General features: G+C 57.5%; 1 protein-coding gene across 1 annotated transcript in view; it reads right to left on the reverse strand.

The window, feature by feature from the left end:
* Nucleotides 1–4009: 4009 nt before the first annotated feature.
* LRP5 (LDL receptor related protein 5) overlaps nucleotides 4010–19561 on the reverse strand; it is a 121951-nt gene continuing 106399 nt past the window's right edge. The window contains exons 18-23 of the mRNA XM_068978258.1: nucleotides 16638–16874; nucleotides 14273–14383; nucleotides 12631–12867; nucleotides 12229–12368; nucleotides 5662–5759; nucleotides 4010–4427 (exon numbers count right to left, since the gene is read on the reverse strand). Coding sequence (XP_068834359.1) covers nucleotides 4166–4427; nucleotides 5662–5759; nucleotides 12229–12368; nucleotides 12631–12867; nucleotides 14273–14383; nucleotides 16638–16874 — 1085 coding nt within the window. The 3' untranslated portion in view covers nucleotides 4010–4165. The remainder of the gene's footprint in view (nucleotides 4428–5661; nucleotides 5760–12228; nucleotides 12369–12630; nucleotides 12868–14272; nucleotides 14384–16637; nucleotides 16875–19561) is intronic.

The following is a 19561-nucleotide window of genomic DNA, read 5'->3' on the forward strand; positions in this document are numbered from 1 at the left end:
ACGACATGCTGAGGCTGGAGAAAAGGGGGCAAATAGGGAACTCTAGCGGGATGTGAAGGTGGGCCCACTTTCAGATGGAAATTTAACTTGTCTCTTTTCCTTTTCTTCCCTGCATTAAGATTCAGTCTGGGTTGGGGTGAGGGGTCGGGGTTTGAGTATTTCCCTTCCCATTAAAGGACTTGGTAGGAAGGAGAACCACTAGGATTGCTAATAATGAGGGTCACCATTGAGCTTGCCGGGAAAGAAAAGAGAAGACAGCCTTTGAGTGAAGAGGGAGAGGCCCAGAAGTGGAAATCTGGGAGAGGAGCCAGTATGGGGATTGCTTGGTGGGACCCCAGCTGCATTCCCGGAGGGTACGGTCCAAGCAGGGGGTCCCAGTGCTGGAGGCACCAGACGAGCACTGCAGGGGCCAAGCGGGATCCAGGCCCACCCAGCTCAGCAACCACCCGGGCTTCTCGGGGACAGAACCCCCTCCGCTGCCCACAGCCTGGTTCCCAGCGTGTGGACATGCCCAAGATCTGGGCACATGGCTCTTGTTCAACTGCCCAGGGCAGCTGTAGACCCAAGGGAGCACTGGACCCCAGGCAGGGAAGAGCTCCCACACCCATCCCAGGGTTGGAGGCAGGCTGAGCTGAACAAATGGATCCCCTCTGATGGGGTCAGTGGGGAGGGAGCCCACTACCTGAGGGAGACCCCACAGGGCTCCGGAAGGGATGGCAGAGCCTTGGGAAGTAGTGGGTGACAGGGCGGAGGGAGAGGGTTTAAGGGGAAGGTGGATGCCCTTCTGGCCACATTGAGCAGCACCCAGGAGCCAGTTGGTAACATTTGCTGGATAAAGGAAGAGTTCAAGAAATGAATGAAAAAAATTCTGTCTTTACTTCTTTTTCCCCAAGCCTTGGTTTCCTCAACGATAAGTAGGGGATACCATTTACCTCGCTGGGCTGTTGTGAAGTTTAAATGAAATAAGCCAGTTAACTTCATCCCCTCGCTGAAGACACAGATTAGATATCATATCCTCCAGGAAGCCCTCCCTGCCTTCCTGCCTATAGGCCCCAGGATATCTCAAAATTGTGCTTTCCACAACTTAGGAAGCTGCCTCTGTTACTAATTTCGAGCACCTTTAAGGGAAGGTCCCATCTGGCTACTGTCTAGGTCCTCCAGCGTGGGACTGGCGTGCAGAGCTCTGCACACCGCAGCTGCTGGCTGAAGGCTGACAGATTCACTTGGCACATGGTAGGAGGCCAGAGGGTTGACCCCACTCCACCAGCTGACCTCGCACGGCAGGAACGGGTCTAGTGGCAGGCACCCTCGGGCTCCTAGGCCACGCAACGGCTCTATCCGGGGGCCTGCAGGAGAGGGAGGGGAGGACCTCAGAGGGTGGTTCCCTCTTCTGTCAATGCACACAGCCCAGCCACTGCCCCCCCCCCGAACCCCCCCCCCCCCACCGCCAGATCCCTAGCTGCCCAAGGGAGAGGGAAGGCAGGAGAGGGGGGTCTCCCCCATGAGGCAGCCACTCTCGGCTCCCCCACTGGCCGCCTGCATTGCTGTGCTAAGTCATTTCAGACATGTCCGACTCTGCGACCCCATAGACGGCAGCCCACCAGGCTCCCATCCCTGAGATTCTCCAGGCAAGAATACTGGAGTGGGTTGCCATGCCCTCCTCCAGGGGATCTTCCAGACCCAGAGGTCAGGCACACATCTCTTAAGTCTCCTGCATTGGCAGGCGGGTTCTTTACCACTACCGCCACCTGGGAAGCCCCGCCTGCACAGAGACAGGTGCTTTAAGGAGCACCTTAGGGCACCGGGCAAGTGTTAGGAGTCCTGAGCCTCCGCAGGCAGCTCTGTGGACAGGAGATCCGACTTGAGCCCGGGAGCGGCTGGTCCTTAGCGCTGCCACCTTGAGGAAGTATGTCACCCTCCCATGACCAAGGACCTGCGGCTTGCCAGGCCCCGACTGGGCGAGGCTAATCTCACGGAAGCCTTACTCTACTCCCAGGGGCAGGCGACGGCACCCTTCCTTGACAGACGGGGGCAGCTGGACGGTGTGGATAAGAGACGAAGCTTTTCCGGCAGAGGCAGACCCAAGCCCCGTGGTCTGCAGAGCAGCCTTGGGACTCTCCCGCTGGTCCAATGGCTAACACTCCACACTCCCAGTGTGAGGAGCCTGGGTTCAATCCTGGACCAGGGAATGATTAAACAGATCCCACGTGCTGCAACTAAGACCCAGCACAGTCAAATAAATACATGCATGCTTAAGTCGCTTCAGTCAAGCCTGACTCTGCGACCCCATGAACTGTAGCCCCCAGGCTCCTTTGTCCACGGGATTCTCCAGGCAGGAATACTGGAGTGGGTTGCCATTTCCTGTAAGTAAAAATAAATTTCAAAGGGGCCTTGAGCGTGGTCCCCACTCCTGATCAGCACTCAGGACAGGCCGCCCACTCTCACGGTTCATCTGCACCAACGGCCGGTCACCCCGTCCCCAGCAAGCCCACTTGTGTCTACCGCCTTCAAGGCTGATGAGCCATGATCTCGGGGGACTCCCAGGCAATCAGGGCTCAGGGGAGTCTCCTCAAATTCTGTCCCCGGGCATCCCTGGTGGCTCAGTGGTAAAGAATCCACCTGCCAATGCTGGAGACACGGGTTCGATCCCTGGTCCGGGAAGATCCCACATGCTGCGGAGCAACCAAGCCCATGCGCCACAATTACTGAGCCTGTGCTCTGTAGCCAGTGCTCCAAAACAAGAGGCCACTGCAATGAGAAGCCTGCGCATCGTAGCTGGAGAGTAGCCCCCGCTCCCTGCAGCTAGAGAAAGGCCCTCGCAGCAACAGAGACCCAGCAGAGCCAAAAACTGAAAAAAAAAATCTGTCCCAAGAAGCCAAGCCCATCCCAGCTCCAACCCCTGGGCCCACAGTTGGAGCCCTCATGGCCCCCCTACCAGACTCCCCTCCGTCGGCTCTCACCCGGCTCTCCAGGCCTTGGGGGTCAGGAGTGCAGTCTTCTTCCAGCTCTTTGTGGTTTGACCCTCCAGTGGAGGCCGCACCAGCACTGCCCCGATTCCCCCCTGACCTCCCATCCACCTCCTGGAGGGTCAAGCCCTTCCTGGCTGTATTGCCTTTTCCTTCCTCCCAACCCTGCCAAGGTGGTTCTTCCTACCGGACCCTAGGACAGCCTAGCCTGCTCACAACACACCACGACTCTTGCAGCCTGGGGGCCCCTGGGGCAGGGACCAGGCTGACCCATGTCTCCTCCAGTACCACCCGGGTGGGCACACGGCAGGCCTCAGGTAGTGTGTATGGACTGTCTTGGTGAGTAAGGTGTCCTTAGCCCGTCTGCAGAGATGGGCATGGAGGGGGCCAGGGAGAGGAGGGCTGGGGTCTCCCTCCCCTACCTGGGTAAGTGTGGCTTGGCAGCACCATCCACTGGGTCAACATGGATGGCAGGGCCCCCAGCACTTTTTTTTTTTTGGCCACACCATGCAGCTTGCAGGGTCTTAGTTTCCCAACCAGGGATTGGACTGGGGCCCTTGGCAGTAAAAGCGCTGAGTCCTAACCACTGGACCACTGGGTGGGGTGGGGCTGTCTTGATGAGCAGTAGCAGCCCTGAGCTGGCACACACAGGTCAGATGGTAGGAGGGACCAGCCAGGGAATGGCCCAAAGCCCAGGTATATAACCTGCAGAGCCCAATGCCAAATGAAATGCAGGGCCTCAGTCTTCAAAATTATCTAGAATTTCAGGACGGCAATCGCAGAGCATAAAATCAAACATCAAGTCAGGCATGAGTCAGGCATCCATAGAGCTGACCCCCCGCAGGCCTCTTCCCAGAGGTCTTACCCCTCCCTGGGGGAGCCTGAAGGTGAGATGCCCAGGAGGATAAGGGCAGGACTCCAACAACTGCCCAGGGTGGGCCGTTCACTCCTCGGGGACACGCAGCTCCCACACACAGGGCATGAAAGAATGGCAATGATGTTTTAAAAAATTAGGTTTATAAATATTTTCTCCATTGTACAAAGTTTTTCCCTGTCCTGCCCACCCCATCACTGTTCACATTTCTCCTGTTTTTAAAATCCCAACTATATTTTTTTAAATCATAAAATATATTTTTTTCTTTGTTCATATTTAAAACTATGTACAGGGGCGCAGAGAGGCCGGGGTGGCCCGGCCAAGGTCAGGAGGAGTCCGTGCAGGGGGACGGCGGGGGCGGGAAGAGGTGGAAGTAGCTTCTCTCCGTGGCGGGCGACGGCGGGCAGCTGTCCTCCGCTGACAGGTACTGGCTGTGGGGTGTGGGCGGAGGCGGGTAGGGGTCTGAGTCCGAGTTCAGATCCAGGTAGTACTTGCTGGCCTTCCAGCGGCTGGCGCTGTAGTCGCTGTCGCACACGTCCGTGCTGCAGGGTGTGGTCGGGGGCGCCACGCCGCGGATGATGTAGGGCCTGAAGGGGATACAGGCAAAGGGAGCCTGCATTCAGAGTGGCCCACAGGCGCATCCATCTGCCCCTGGGCCCCCTGAGCCTCCACAGCGCCACCTCCAAGGTGGGCGCGCCTGCCCTTGCAGGCTGCCAAGTCCAGGCCCTGGCAAGGACTGCAGCCCCGAGCCAATGTCACCCTTACGGAGAACGAGGCCCCCAGAGCCCACCTGGGACTAAACTTACTTAACCTGTCTGAGCTTCCATTTCTCTTTGACAAAATGGGAAGGATGAAACGGTGTCCGTTTCAAAAGCGGCTTATGAGGACTAAAGTGAGATTCTGCACGGAACGTGCTGTAAACAGTGCCCGACACCAGGAAGTGCTCGACGGCTATACCCCCTTGTATCACTGCTGTAAATAGTGGAGACCAGCCAGTCCCGTCTTGATCCCAGGGATGTCTCCTGATGACCCCCGAGACATCGCCCTGCGGCCTGGGCCCAAGGTGGGGCTCACAGTGGGCAGGAAGGGGGAGCCGGCTCCAAAGGGCCCGCCGCTGAGGAACTCCTGGGAGCAGGCAGGCTGGGGAGCCCCTGCACGTTCTTGACCAGGGTCGCGACCACCTGGTCAAGAGCGGTGCCTCCCGGAATCAGCCGGCTCCCCTTCCAGGCCCGGGAGTCCCCCAAACGGCCACCAGAGGGCGGGCGGCGCCGCTCCCCGAGAGTCCGCGGCTCCAGGACCACGAGGCGCCACCCGCAGCGCCCCCAGACCCCGGCTCTCTACGCGGGAGGCGGGGGTCAAGCCTAGCGGGGCCCAGCCTCCACGTGCTCCATCAGGTAGCCCGCCGGGGCGGGGTGGGCCCTGCGGGCTGAGACCACCGGGTGGTTGAAGCTCAGTAGGTTCAGCTCGCCCCGCCTGGCTCGGAGCCGGACCCGACGTCCCCTGAAGCAGGCCTGCGCCGCGAGGAAGGCGGAAGGATCGCCCCGGCGAGGGCCTGCCAAGCCCGCTCCTTCCCAGGGGAGGCATCGCGGGGTGGCGGCCCCGCCGCGGTCCCCAGCCGGATTCAAGCACCGCCTGAGCGCAGAGCCCTCGGGGACCGGCCAGCCGCGGTGGGGACCCCCGGTGGCTTCCCAAGACCCCCAAGGCTCCCACCCGAGGGCTCCGGGTGCTTTCTGACCTCAGCGCGCCCCGCGCTGCGCCGACCCCTCCCCGCTGTCTCTCCCGGGAAAGTGGGCCAGGCGCGGGACCGCGGGGGCTCCGTACCTGTATGGCCTGGCGGCGGCGGGAATGTTGGAAGAGTAGAACACGTCCACGTTGTACAGGGAGGGGTCCGTGGCAGGGGACGGCGGCGGGTTCAAGATCTGTGGGGAGGCCAAGCGAGGTCACAGGCGCCCCGGAGCCCGCGGTCCCGCCACCCTCGCCCGCCTTGCCTCCTCCCACGACCCCTCCTGGTCTGGGATGGGAAGCGGCAGCCGTGGCCTGCGAGTGGGCACGCGGAGGGGCAGAGCAGGGTGGCCGCCGGGGCCGCCCCGCTGACCAGTGGTGACCCCAGGCCAGAGCGTTCAGGCCCCAGATGGATCCTGCACGCCAGTCACCAGCGGGGAAGTGTCCCTGCAGGCCTGGGCGTGTCACTGGGCCCCAGAGCGCCTGGCGAGGTCCCTCTGGACTTTTACTTCCCCATCTCCTTCCACGTGGTGCAAAAGTCTAATCTCTATAATTCACTCCTTATTCCAAACACTCCTGGGGGAACCCTGAGGACGCAGGGGGGTCCACCCACCAGGGAGGGGCTACAGCCTAGCTGCCCGCCTGGCCAGCGTCTCAACAAACCAGGAAAGGGTGCCCCTTTCTCAAGGGACTACACTGCCCCCAAACTGTGGTATAAAGACACAACTCTTCCCCCCAAGCACATACCCTCCAGAGCCAGGCAGAACACTACTGGCTCCACAAAAGGGGCCATGGGACCCAGGGGCCCAGACACGGGCCAGGTTTGCACTCCCCCGCCCCCCCACCTCCTGCCAGCTTCCCTGCAGGGGGCACAGCGGGCAGAGGGCTATCACTGTGCGTGTGCCCTGAAGGACAGACTCTCCCCAGGTCCCTGGGGTGGTGGACAGGGCACAGCCTGTCCCAGGGAAGATGTGGATTGAGTCCTTTGTAGCACCTCCCAGCTGCAGCAGGCTCCCTGGTGAGGGATTTCCTGTTCTGAGGCCTCAGTAGCTCATCTCTAAAATGGGGCTAGGGATTTCCCTGGTTAGGACTCTGCACTTTCAATGCAGGAGGTGTTGGGTTCAATCCCTGATCAGGGAACTAAGATCCCACATGCCTCAGAGAGAAGCCAAGGAAGAAAGAAAAATTTTAAAAAGAAACAAAAAAATTAAGACTTGCTTCCTAAGGCGGTCCTGACACTTGGTGAGTAACCTACAGGAAAAGCCCAGGCCCCTCCCCTGCCCTTCAGGAACCACATAGACCCCTCTCCTTATTCTGGGGGAAGGGTCCTCTTCAGCCCAAACAGCCAGCCTCGGGATGCTCAGGATTTGACCCCAAAGCTAGGAAGGTACAGCTGGGGTGAAGAGGGGAGCAGAAACCAGTCAGGAAGCACCACCAGCAGAAAGGGCCTGCCCCTCACCCCAGGTTGGGGGTGGGGAGCTTTTGCTGCATCTGCCCTTGAACTTGACCGGACCTGGCTCCTCTTCACTTGTGCCTCCAAGGAGCTCTGGGATCCTGCCCATAATCCCCTCCCTGCTGACTGTCAGAGCTACCTCCCTCAGGGTGCCGGGGAGGTGAAGATCAAGGAAGGGTTGTGGGAAGTCTTCCCAGTACAGCAGTAGGCAGATCTCTAGCAAGTTCTATTGGTGAGCACCTTGGCCCCTTCTCTGTCTTCTGGTGCATGGCAGCTGGGGGCTCTTTCCCAGTCACTCCCTCCCAGATAATCTGCTTTTCCTGTGTTCTAAAGAGTCCTCTTTACCTCTCACCTGCCAACGCCCTGGAATTCCAATCCCCGCTAATAACGTATTGAACTTTCTCTGGTCAAAGCACCATGTGGTTTCTGTCTCCTGATTGGACCTCAATTCATAAAAGCTGCCTGGAAGCCATCAGCGCAGAAATAGTACCTCCAGACTCACTCAGACCTTCTAATTACATTCCAAGGGCAAGTTTTAAACACAAACATGAAACCTTGAGAACTTTAAGAGAACATGGAAAGAAACTATTTTTTACGAGGAGGGAAAGCCTTTCTGGGCATGATCAACACCCCTCCAGACTTAATTTCATGGTATAAAGGGCAAAACACAACATAAACCAAATCGAAAGACAGCTAGGAAAAACATTTTCAACCCATATCTCAGGCTCATTCTCTTAATATAGCTATACCTCTACATAAAGAGCCCCTGTGCTGTGCTCAGTCACTCAGTCGTGTCTGACTCTTTGCAGCCTCAAGGACTGGAACTCACCAGGCTCCTCTGTCCACTGAATTTTTCCAGACAAGACTCCTGGAGCCGGTTGCCATTTCCTGCTCCAGGGGATCTTCCCGACCCAGGGATCAAACCCACCTCTTTTGCGGCTCCTGCATTGGCAGTAGAGTTCCTTACCTCTAGTGCCACCTGGGAAACCCAAAGAGCCCTTACAAACGGATTAAAAAACAAAACAAAACAAAACCAACAACCCAATAGAAAAAGGACATAAACGCACCTTTCTGAGAAAATAAAACTACAAAAGTTATTAACCATACAAAAAGATGTTTGACGTCATTTGTAATAAGTGAAACATAAATTACACTACGATACCATTTTTACCCTAAATTGGACCCGCGGAGAGTGAGGGACAGTCATGCTGGTATTGCCCTCTGCTGGTGGGAAGAGGGACTGTCGTCTCTTAAGGACCCCCTTGCCAAGAAAGGTCAAGATGACCTTCAGCCTTAGCTACAGGGCATCTTCCTGGTGTCTCCCCTAAACGAGGAAAATGCAGGCGTTCTAAGCATTGCTGTTGGGGTAACAAGATCCTGGGGTGACAAGACACCCACCGGTGTGGCCCAGCCACACCCCAACAAAGGGCACTGTCCAGTCACCAAGAAGGGGGCTTGCTCTGCCCGAGAAGGTAAACAAACTTCAGGGTGCAGGAGAGACCGGCGCAGAGTGGCCAGCTCGGGCAGAAGGGCCCCCGGAGGAGGCGGGGAGGGCCGGTAGTTACCACTCGGTCCCTCGGCCTCCTCACTGCGAAACAGGGTGGGGACAGCGCCCCCTTCTGGAGTCGGGGTGATGTAGCACACAGAGAGGGCGTTCCTCTCAAGTGCTGGGTAGAGGCCAGCCCTTCACTGAGGCTCAGCAGCAGAAAGGGAGGCTGAGTCAGTTCTAATGAGGTGGATGAAACTGCAGCCTATTATACAGAGTGAAATCAGTCAGAGGGAAAAACACCGATGCAGGGTATTAACGTATATATATGGAATTTACAAAGATGGTAACGACGACCTTATATGCAAGACAGCAAGAGACACAGGAATAGAGAACAGACTTTTGGACTCTGCGGGGGAAGGAGAGGATGGGATGATTTGAGAGAACAGCATTGAAACACACATATTACCATATGTGAAACAGATCACCAGTCCAAGTTCGATGCATGAAACGGCGCTCAAAGCCAGTGTACTGGGACAACCCAGAGGGATGGGATGGGATGGGGAGGGAGGTGGCGGGGGGGGGTATGGGGGGTTGGGGGGTTGGGACGGGGGACACATGTACACCCGTGGCTGACTCATGTCAATGTATGGCAAAAACCACCACAATACTGTAAAGCAATTAGCCTCCAATCATAATAGATACATTCATTTATAAAAAGAAAGTGAGGCTGAGAGAGGAGCTACCATTACCTGCAGATGCTATTGTGCGGGTTTTAAAAAGTACACACGAAACTACACTGTACGAGATGCTAATGGTGGATACATGTCGTTCATTACACGTTCGTCCAAACCCACAGAATTCAACCAAGAATCCAAACCACCAAGGGTGAACTCAGACGTACATGGTGGCCTCTGGGTGCAGGCGCGTGGACTGCACCCAGTGGTCCACTCTGGTGCGGGAGGTTGGTCATGGGGGCGGAGCGGGGATTTGGCAAGTCTCCCTACTTTCCTCCCAATCTTTCTGTGGATCTAAAATTGCTCCGAAAATAAAAAGTTGTCTTTGGGACCTCCCTGGTGGTCCAGTGGCTAAGACCCCACGCTCCCAAAGCAGGGGGCCCAGGTTCGATCCCTGATCAGGGAACTAGACACACGTGCCGCAACTGAAGGTTCGCGTGCCATGACTAAAGACCCTGTGTGTCATAACGAAGACCCAGAGCAGCCAAACAAACAAGCAAATAAAAACAGATTCTTAAAAAGCTGGCTTTAAAAAATGCATATGTAAAATTGGTGAACTCTAAATACAGTCAAAGGGAATTGTATCAATGCACTGGTTATGATATCGTAGTACTGTTGTAGACTTAATGTCTGGGTCTCCCCCAAATTCATATACTGAAACCTACTCTCCAACCTGACGGTTTAAGAGTGGGACCTTCTGGAGTGCTTAAGCCACAAGGGTAGAGCCCTCTGGGATGGAATAAGTGTCCTTAAGAAAGAGACCCTGGGGGCTTCCCTGGTGGCCTGGTAGTTGAGACTCCATGCTTCCACTGCAGGAGGTTGCAGGTTCGATTCCTGGTCAGGGAACTAAGATCCACAAGGCGCAGCAGGAAAAAAAAAGACCCCAGAGAGCTCCCTCATGCCTTCTACTATATACGGACAAGACAGTCACTACGAACTAAGAATTGGGCTTTCAACAGTGAGAAACCAGAACCTTGATCTTTAACTTCCCAGCCTCTAGAACTGTGAGAAATAAACGTGTGTAGTTTAAGCTGCCTAGTCTATGGTATTTTTGTTACAGCAGCACGCATGTGCTAAGACAACCATAGTTACGTAAGATGTTACCAAGGCGGAAAACTGGTGAAAGGGAGATGGGACCGCTGTGTATTATATTTTACAACTACAGATAAATCTACAATTGTCTCCACAATTAAAGAAAAAAAATCACTCTCTTTGCTGGGAAGATAAAGTCCATACTCTCATATGCTTGCTTATGCACAGATTTCCTCTGGGAGGACAGACAATAAACTCCGCACAGGCTGTGCCTTTCAGGAGGGATGAATTCCTGGTCACGGTAAAGGCTGGGCCCTCTTTTCACCGTGCCCTTTGAATTCTGTACCATGAACATGTATTACTGATTCAAAGCAATGTAGTTAATTTTTAAACAGCTGGCTCCACAAAGGGTTTCTTTTGGGGATGATGAAATGTTCTAAATTTAACCACGGTGATGACTGCACAACTCTGTGAATATACTAAAAACCACGGAATTGGACACTTTAAGTGGGTGGATTGCATGGTATGTGAACTATATATCTCAATAAAGCTGTTGTAAAAACTGCTGGTGGTCAGTGTCGTCTCCTGCTGCCAAGTACGATCCCCCCAGCTCCCAGCTTCTCCAGAGGCTGCAAGCATCCTGGTGTCCACCTTGGGGGTGGGAGGAGGTGGGCAGAGGGCTGTCCTGGAGTCAGCTCAGTCCCACACGGGTTCTTGGGGCTTCTAGCTGGCTACATGGGCCATCCGAAGGTCAGGTGACGATAGCAGCAGGAAGGACAAGAACAGTGGGGAGGGTTCCTCAGCTCCACTCTGCTGACTCTTTGCCTCCCCCACCCCGAACAGCCCAGCCCCGTAGCCTCCAGGAGACTCAGACCGAATCCTGTGGACCCGATATAATAACCCCCGCTGCCTTTTTCCTAGACCCTTCCAGGAGCAGGTGCAGTAAGGAAGGGCAATACCCTGGATATGGGGGACACTCAGAAGGATGGGCAGGCCCCGTCCTGGGGGTTGGTGCTCGCTGGGACCCCCCAGAGAAAGTTCAAGGGGCCATCTTCACCTCAGAAGAGTATTTCATCACAGAAAAGTCAGGTTTTGAAGAATTAAGAAGCACAGAATGAGGTAAAGTCAGAACCTGACACATAGCCCCAGATTCGTGTCCATGCATCAGGCTCACCCGGTTACCCCAGGCCATGCTCCTGGCAATAGGGGGCTTTCCAAGCCAGCATGAAGGAGAAGGTCCCCCTCGGGATCCTGCAGCAGAACCTGGGCTTCAGACTGTCACCCTCGACAATCATTTCCTTCGAGAGTGTGGCCTGGAGCCAGCCCACACCCCACTTGGGCTGCCAGAAGCTCCAGGGAGCAAAAGTCAGCACAACAGTCACCCCGTGAGTCCCTGTCCTTAGAAAACAATCCAGCTAGTTTCTGGGAACCAGCAAGGCCTTAGGCGGGAAAATAGAGTATTTCTGGTGGGGACACTGAAGGGAAGCTCACGTCCAGCCAGACAGGCCCTGCGGATGGGGCAGGCCCTTGGAATAAAGACTGGCACCCAGACCCGAGGACGCCAGACAGCAGCCCTGGGAGGTGGGATTATGGGTGCGACTTCCACTTTTTAGACTTCACGTGACTTCCGGATTATCCACCATGAACAGGGAGTGCTCTTTTCTAAACAGAAAACCCAGGTGTTGGAGGGAATATATGTACACACACAGATGATTCACTTCGTGGTACAGCAGAAACGAACACAACGCTGTAAAGCAATTCCACTCCAATAAAAGAAGAGAAAGGGAAAAACCTCAGGTCAGGACGGGGAGGCGAGTGGACACAGCCACCACCCTGAGGGGTGGAACGCACCCACCATCCTGAGCGATGGAACGGCTGGCTGGTAATTCTAGAAACCCTGATGTCATGCGCTGGCGGGGGACCCCGAGCCGGCCAGGCTTCCTCCTGCCCCCACTCACCGGCGGATACAGTGTAGCCTTGGTGCTGGACGAGCTGCTGGACGAGGCCCCGGTGACGTGGTTCCGGTCGTAGAGGGGCACCCCGGCCCGGCCGCCCATCAGGCTCACGGAGCTCATCATGGACTTGCCGCACGAAATGCCTGTGGGGGGCGGGGCCGGGGGGACGAGGCCGGGTCAGGGGCCAGGGCGCCCCACGGACGCGGCACGCTTTCTCCAGCCCCTCTGCCCAGGAGACCCAGCCAGGCTCAGGAGAGGAAGCCCCACCTGACAGGTGTCCCTAGTGGGCGACTCAGACGAGCTCAGCTCAAGTCCAAAGAGCATTTCTGACCCCCTCGCCCCGCAGCCCGCCCCAGCCGCCCTCTCCACCTCCTCCAGGGCCCTCGCGGGGCTCAGGCTGCTCACCTGTGAAGGGACCGTGCTGGGAGCCGCCAGGGGCGATGAAGTTGAGGGGCACGTGGGGGGTCCCGCTGACGTACTCGTGCGGGAAGGGCCCGTTGGCGCCCGCATAGCGCTGGCACACCACGCGCTGGCACACGAAATAGACCCCGCCCATGATGAAGAGCGACAGAATGATGCCGATGACCGGCCCGATGGCGCTGCTGTGGGCCGGGCCGTCATCCGAGGGCAGCTTGGTGATTTCTGCCGGAGGCCGGGCAGGGAGAGAAGGTGGACGTCAACCAAAACGGAGCGGGTCTCCTGCGGGGGGGCAGGCGCTGTGTGCCCTGGAGGGCTCGTACCCGCTCCGGCCCAGGACCCACTGGTGGAGATGCTGGGGGCCTGGGGCAGCACCCCTGAAGGGCTTGCCCCCTCCAGCCTGCCCACAGTGGCCTCCTGCCCCTCCTCAGCCGGATTGAGCTCTCCCACCGTCCCCAGCCCCTCACCAGCGACTCCCCCAAAGCAGCCTCCTCCTATTCACGCCCCTGACCTGGAGCTTCCCAGTCTGGGCTCTAGACTCAACCTTGTCCAAAGAACACTCACTTCCCCATCAGGTCAGCACAACGGTTCTAGGGACAATCAACTCCATCCCCTTCAGCCGGCCAAACCCCCCAAAGGAAGGGAGGAAAGCTGCTGGTTCCAGTGAGGAGGCCTGACTATGGATGAAAATCACCCCAACGACTGGGGTCATAGTCACACGGGAGGCCGAAGACAGACACGGCCCGCATGGACACCTGCCCACCAGAGGAGCAGGGCTCAGAACCCCACTGCTGCACTCTGACCCCAGACCTCACCCCTGAGGTGGTAGCTGAGGGGCCTGCCCTGGGTTGATGGGACGGTACAAAAGCGCTCAGTGAGTCCCCTGGGGACCCTTCCTTCTTCCCTATTCATAAGTCATCTCTATCTTGCAGTCAGAACTCTCAACCCTGGTCCTTCTGCCGTGAACGAAGGCGCCACATCCCCAGGTGCATGGACACATCCCCACTTCCTGGGAACCCAGTTCCCTTCCTGTCTGAATCCGACAGCCTTTCAAGAGCCACTGCCTCCAGGAAGTCTTCTCTGACTGCCTTCATTTCCCATCCTCTGTACCCTGGTACCCCTGACTATACAGACCATGTCATTCAAGGGGCATGCAGCACATGCGTGTACATATGTGTGCATGTGTGCATGCACATGTGTGCTTCTGCACACAGCCACACACTCCTACTCCTTGGCCAGACAGCAGGCTGCCAGGGAAGGGACCCAGCCCCTGCTCCATCCAGTGATTTTGTCTGGCAGACGCTGCTGAGTGAGGTCTCTGGGCAGAAACATGCTGCCTCTGCCTGCCACTCAGGCCCAGCCCATCACAGCCAGCCCCGCCCACCTCTGCCTTCTCCAAAGGGGCCTGCTTCTGTGTGTCCGTCCCAGCTAAAATGCCCCTTAGCTCCGTCTCTCCCTTCTCCCAGCTGCCTCCACCTCCAGGAAGGCTTCCCTGACTCCCCCACCAAGGCCTGATACTTCCAGCCTCTTTGGTCCTCACCATTTCCTCCCTCTGGACCCCACGGTCCTGGAACAGAAGCCCAGCACAGGGTGACCCCCCGACCCTGCCCTCTGCAGGAGGCCAGCTCACCGCACATGAGTTCGTCGGAGCCGTCGACACAGTCGGGAAAGGAGTCACACTGCTGCTTGATGAGGACGCACTGGCCGCTGGCACAGCGGAACTGGTTGGGCAGGCAGACGGCTGCAAGGAGGGGCCTTGCGTTCAGAGAGGCTGGAGGGCATGACGCAGCCAGGAGCACTGAGCAGATGACCACCAACAGGTGCACCCAGCCCCGTGACCCCAGACCCAGCAGCAGAGGCCTGGGGTCCAAACACAGAGCAGGCAAAGGGACCCCTGCGAGGACCAGGTCAGGGCACCGTCCCGGCCAAACCAACCTTCACCCTCCCCTCGATGACCCCCCTTCAAGGCCTGTGAAATGCTGGGGACGGGCTGGCAGGGAAGAGACCTCAACGACCCAGGGAGGTAATTATTCACCAGGATCCTACCACGGGTCAGGCTTGCAAAGCACCGGACCTCCCACAGCCCCTGAGCCCAGGCTCTGTCCCAGGTCCTGGGGTCAGTGGACGACCCACAGGAGCCAGGCTCCTAACCAGGCAGGGCAGGAGACAGCTGATGCACCTGCAGAGCTCTGGGGGTCAGGAAGCGGGGGCAGAGCTCAAACAGAAGGGCAGAGGCCGGCCATGCAAGCAACTAGTGCAGCTCTCAGGCTTTCGGGGGAAGGGGAAGAGAAAGGCCGGGTACTGCAGCTGCCGCTGCTTCCCTGCTGACCTGGAAAGGGCCCTGGCCCCGTGAGGAAGGGAGCTGCCTGGGGGCTCGCTGGTCACCTGCCCCCAGTACTTCCTGTCTATGCTCCCCACCTGCCCTGGCCCAGGCGCCCCACGCTCGAAACTGGAGACAAGGAACCCTGTCCGTGCAATGAGTGGGCAGATCTCCTGGTCACTGAGCAGGAGAGGAAGCTGCTGAAACGGAGGGTGGAACCCAGAGCCTGCACCAGGGCCTCCTGTTCTCCCAGGGCTTCCTTCCACCAGGAGAAACTCTCACAGTGGGAGGAGGTGGGGAGCGGTTCCTAATCAGGGCTCCTGCCTCCTGCCGAGATCTTGGCCACCAGACACAGCTGGGGCCAACAGTGTAAGGCAGGGCTCAGAAAACTCTTCTGTAAAGAGACAGATAGGTCTCTACAGTAACTGCTCAACTCTGCTGTTTTCATGCAACACCAGCCTCAGACAATACGTAAATGAATGAGCCTAGCTGTGTCCCAATAAAACTTAGGTGGCTTAAGTTGGTAAAGAATACCAACTTACCCTGGTGCCTCAGATGGTAAAGAATCTGCCTGCAATGCAGGAGACATAAGAGACAGGAGTTTGATCCCGGGGGGCAGGAAGATCCCCTGGAGAAGGGCATGGCAACCCACTCCAGTATTCTTGCCTGGAGAATCCCATGGACGGAGGGCTACAGTTCATGAGGTCCCAAAGAGTCGAACATGACTGAGGTGACGTAGCATGCACCCCAAACTTTATTTACCAAAACAGGGTGGCCTAATCCTTGGCCACAGTGTGCTAACCCCTGGTCTAGTCTCCATCAGGTTCTCAAAGGGTCTGTGAGCTGGAAAGGCTTTATGACTGCAGCTTCATAGAAACATTTGGGGGAATGAACCCCATGCCTTCATCTTCCACAGAATGGCTGCTTATCATGAGTGGGCAGGGAACAGATAAAATCTGATTTATCCAAGTACAGGACCCAGTGGTTATGGGGGGAGCAGCTAGAAAGACCTATTAAGAGCTAGCTCAGTAGCAGTCAACACGGGGCCGTGGGGCAGACAGTGTGTGGCAGGAACCAACCGAGAAGGTCATTTATAAAAGAAAAAACTCAGAGGGAGCTCAGACGTTTGTTTCACTGTCACGGTCCAAAGGAAGATCCTGCTGGTCAGAGTGGACCCAGGCTGACCAGACAAATCTCTCTGTAACTCCTGGTTCAGTGGGATGCTAGAAATCACCCACAAATAAGCATTAACCCACAGACTCGCTGGTGGAGGACAGCACTGCCTTTGGGGATGGGAACTAACCAGGGTGTAAACCATGGAAAGCAAGCTAATGCATTTGTCTTGGATTTCTGTAAAATTCTTGACTGAATGTGGGAAGGCAAGAGATATTCTCATAGTCCACCTTCATGCCAAACTGGTAGGGCAGATGCCAGGAGCCTTCAGGGGGCCTAAAACTAACATTTTTTCCTTCCCAAGCTGAAGAGCCTTGGCAAAGCTTCTACGGTGACCTTCAGGTGCGGCCTGATAAAGCCCAAACTCCAGGGGGGCAAGGGGGTGCCCGATGGGATGGGCGGAGCCTTACTGGGGCGGGGCCGGGAGGGCGGAGCGGGGCCGGGAGGGCGGAGCGGGGCCGGGAGGGCGGAGCGGGGCCGGGAGGGCGGGGCAGGGCCTCACCATCGCAGTCCGCCTCATCCGAGCGGTCCTGGCAGTCGGCCTCGCCATCACAGCGCAGCCGCAGGTCCACGCACTGGCCCCGCGCACAGGGGAACTGTGAGGCCGAGCACACTGGGCAGCCCTCCTCGTCGCTCTGGTCGTCACACTCGGGGAAGCCGTCACAGCGCCAGGCCCCGGGGATGCAGTCGATCTCCCCAGTAGCGCAGGCGAACTGGTCGGGGGAGCACGTGGGAGGCTCTGCGGAGCAGAGAAAGACCATCATGGGCGCCGGCTTTGGGGCAAAAGCTGGGCGAAGCACGACCGGCTTTCGAAGCGGAGAATACGCTCCATTCATATATGCTGTATCCACCTCCGTTCATATATGCTGTATCCAGGCAGTAGACCACTGCCCTGCTTCCTGTCTGCCTTCCCGCCTCCAGCCCCAAGTAGGCCATGAAGCTGTCGACCCAAAGCATAGGGTGTGTGTGCAGGGCCTGGCTACAGTGGCATGTCCACTGCACCCCCGCTGGAAGTAGAAGGGTCAGAAAGCCAGTGGTCAGCGCCCACACCCATTACACATTTGGGGCAATGGGGCCAGAACCCTGTGAGTGCCAACAGAGCCCACGGGCATGGTGGTGGGGGCTGGTGGAGGACCCAGGCCCTTCACTGAGGGGTGGGCTGAGGAAAGGCAGGTGGTAAGGGTACCGGAGGGGGGGCAGAGTCGATGGGGAGGGGGTTTGAAGGTTCCCTGGTGGAGGGAGTCATGGGAGGGTGGTGAGCTGAGAGGGGAAAGGACAGGAGATCTGGGGCCACCTTCTGCCAGTGGCCATGGTAAGTCACCCCCCTCGGGGTCCACTTCTCTAGTGCAGGCCAAGCGTGGACAGTATTGCTGAGGGAGGGGCACTGTCCTGGAGGCCTGGACACAGGCGGGCATGATGAGTGCCAGGGCGCCAGCAGAGACACTCAGGAGGAGCCCCTTCCCCAGGGTTCGGTCACCATCTCTCCGTCCTGGCTGGAAAATCACAGAAAACTGGAGGCCCAGAAATCAGCCCAAACTCCAATTCAGGTTTAAGAACAGTCATCAACATCCATAAAATCTGATTAAGGAAAAAGGTATTGGGAGTTCCCTGGTCATCCAGCAGTTAGGACCTGGGCCCTTCCACTGCTATACCCTGGAGAAGGAAATGGTAACCCACTCCAGTATTCTTGCCTAGAGAATCCCATGGACAGAGAAGCCTGGTAGGCTACAGTCCACGGGGTCGCAAAGAGTCGGACACGACTGATCGACTTCACTTTCACTGCTATAGCCAAGGTTCGATCCCCAGGGGGTGGGGTCGGGGGGGGGGTGGCGGGGAATGGGGGGGGACTAAGATGCATAAGCCACAGAGCATGCCCCCCCACAAAAAAAACCTTTAAAAGACATCAACTTCACAAAAGCATTGATTTCATGATGTACTAAGACTTTCAACATTTGGAATCCACGTGCCTCCCCCGTAACTGCGTGGTCCACACTGGACTGAATGGGGATGGGAGATGGGGGAAGAGTTGTGGGCAAAAATGAACACAATCCCGCTGTTCCCACTGCATTTGGCCACAGAGGACACACAGGGGACAACGGATGTGTGCGCAGTGAGCTGCCAAGGAACACAGGGATGCTGGCCACGGAAAGCTGTGTGTGGACAGTGGCCCACGCCCCACTCCTGAACTCCAACCAAAGGCCCTGTGCCTTTGACCGCTGTTTCCACTGCCCGCCCGCCCCCACAGCCCAGCCAAGAGGAAGAGGGTCCAGGTGGGGCAGGCTCTGATTTCCCGAAGGGCCCCTAGTCCTGGCAGATGTTGCTGGAGAGCCAGGACGTGATGGGGCGGGGTGTGTGTATGTGTCTCTGTGTGCACGGACGTGAGGCTGAACCCAGGCTCCTTTCAGCAGCAGGGCAACCTGAGGAACCTTCAACCTCCCAGGGCCTCCGTTTCCTTGTCCCTAAAACAGAAGCAGCCCGCCTGGGTCACCGCTTCCTCCTGGAAGGAACAGAGCCGGACAAGTATGTGCGCGTGCACGTGCAAGGGTGAGTACGTGCGCATGCGCGAGCGTCCGGCTGGGCTGGGCTCGCACAGCAGGGGCGCTGCGGAGCACACTCTGGCATCGCGGGCCGCGCTCTGCCCGTCTGGGTCACTGCATGAGGCACGAGGCTCCATGGCACCTCCTGGGGACCTCCGTGAGCCCCTGACCTTCTAAGAGCCCCCAGAGAAGAGGCCAGGGAAGAATGGAGATGGGGACACAGTGAACACAAGCCTTTTAGGCCCTGAGGAAGGGTGACAGAGGGGCGCATCCTCCTGTGGGGAAACCCAGGGCTGGGGTCCCACGGGGAGCTGAGCGCTTGGTGCAGCTCTCTTCCAGGGCAGTCTGGATGTCTGTGCGAGCTGCAAAGCCACTCTCAGGCCACAAAGCCATGTGGGCCCTGGGGCCGGAACTCAGAGAAAGGCCACCGGGAAGCTCAGGAGAGTTGAGGTGTCCCTGCCAGCGGACAGTCATTAAAGGGCCCCCCTCTTCTTGGCCAGGGTCTCCGGGGTTTACAGTGATGAGGTGGGGCAGGAGAAAGCTCCAGAAAGACAGGCCCGTGGTCCTGCTCCCTGCAATGTGCCATGTGTGGGAAAAGGCATGGGGATGATGGGGGTGAGGGTGAGAAGTTAGGGGCAGGGCAAAGACCGGCCCCCTGGAGCTCAGAGGCCAGGAGAGGAAAGAAGCACAGGAACAACACACCCAAGGTCACCTGGAGGACCTGCGGGAAGAGGAGAGGAAGCCTGGGGACTGAGCTTCATCACGGTGGCAATGACAGTTCAGTCTATTATTCCTGCCATCCTCACGACTAGTGGCAGCGGGCAGTCCCGTGTGCCATGTGTCAGGGATCACGCAAAGCACTCGGTTACTAACAACAACCCGTCAGATA

The sequence above is a fragment of the Capricornis sumatraensis genome, chromosome 8, assembly GCF_032405125.1.
Source record: "Capricornis sumatraensis isolate serow.1 chromosome 8, serow.2, whole genome shotgun sequence".
NCBI lineage: Eukaryota > Metazoa > Chordata > Mammalia > Artiodactyla > Bovidae > Capricornis > Capricornis sumatraensis.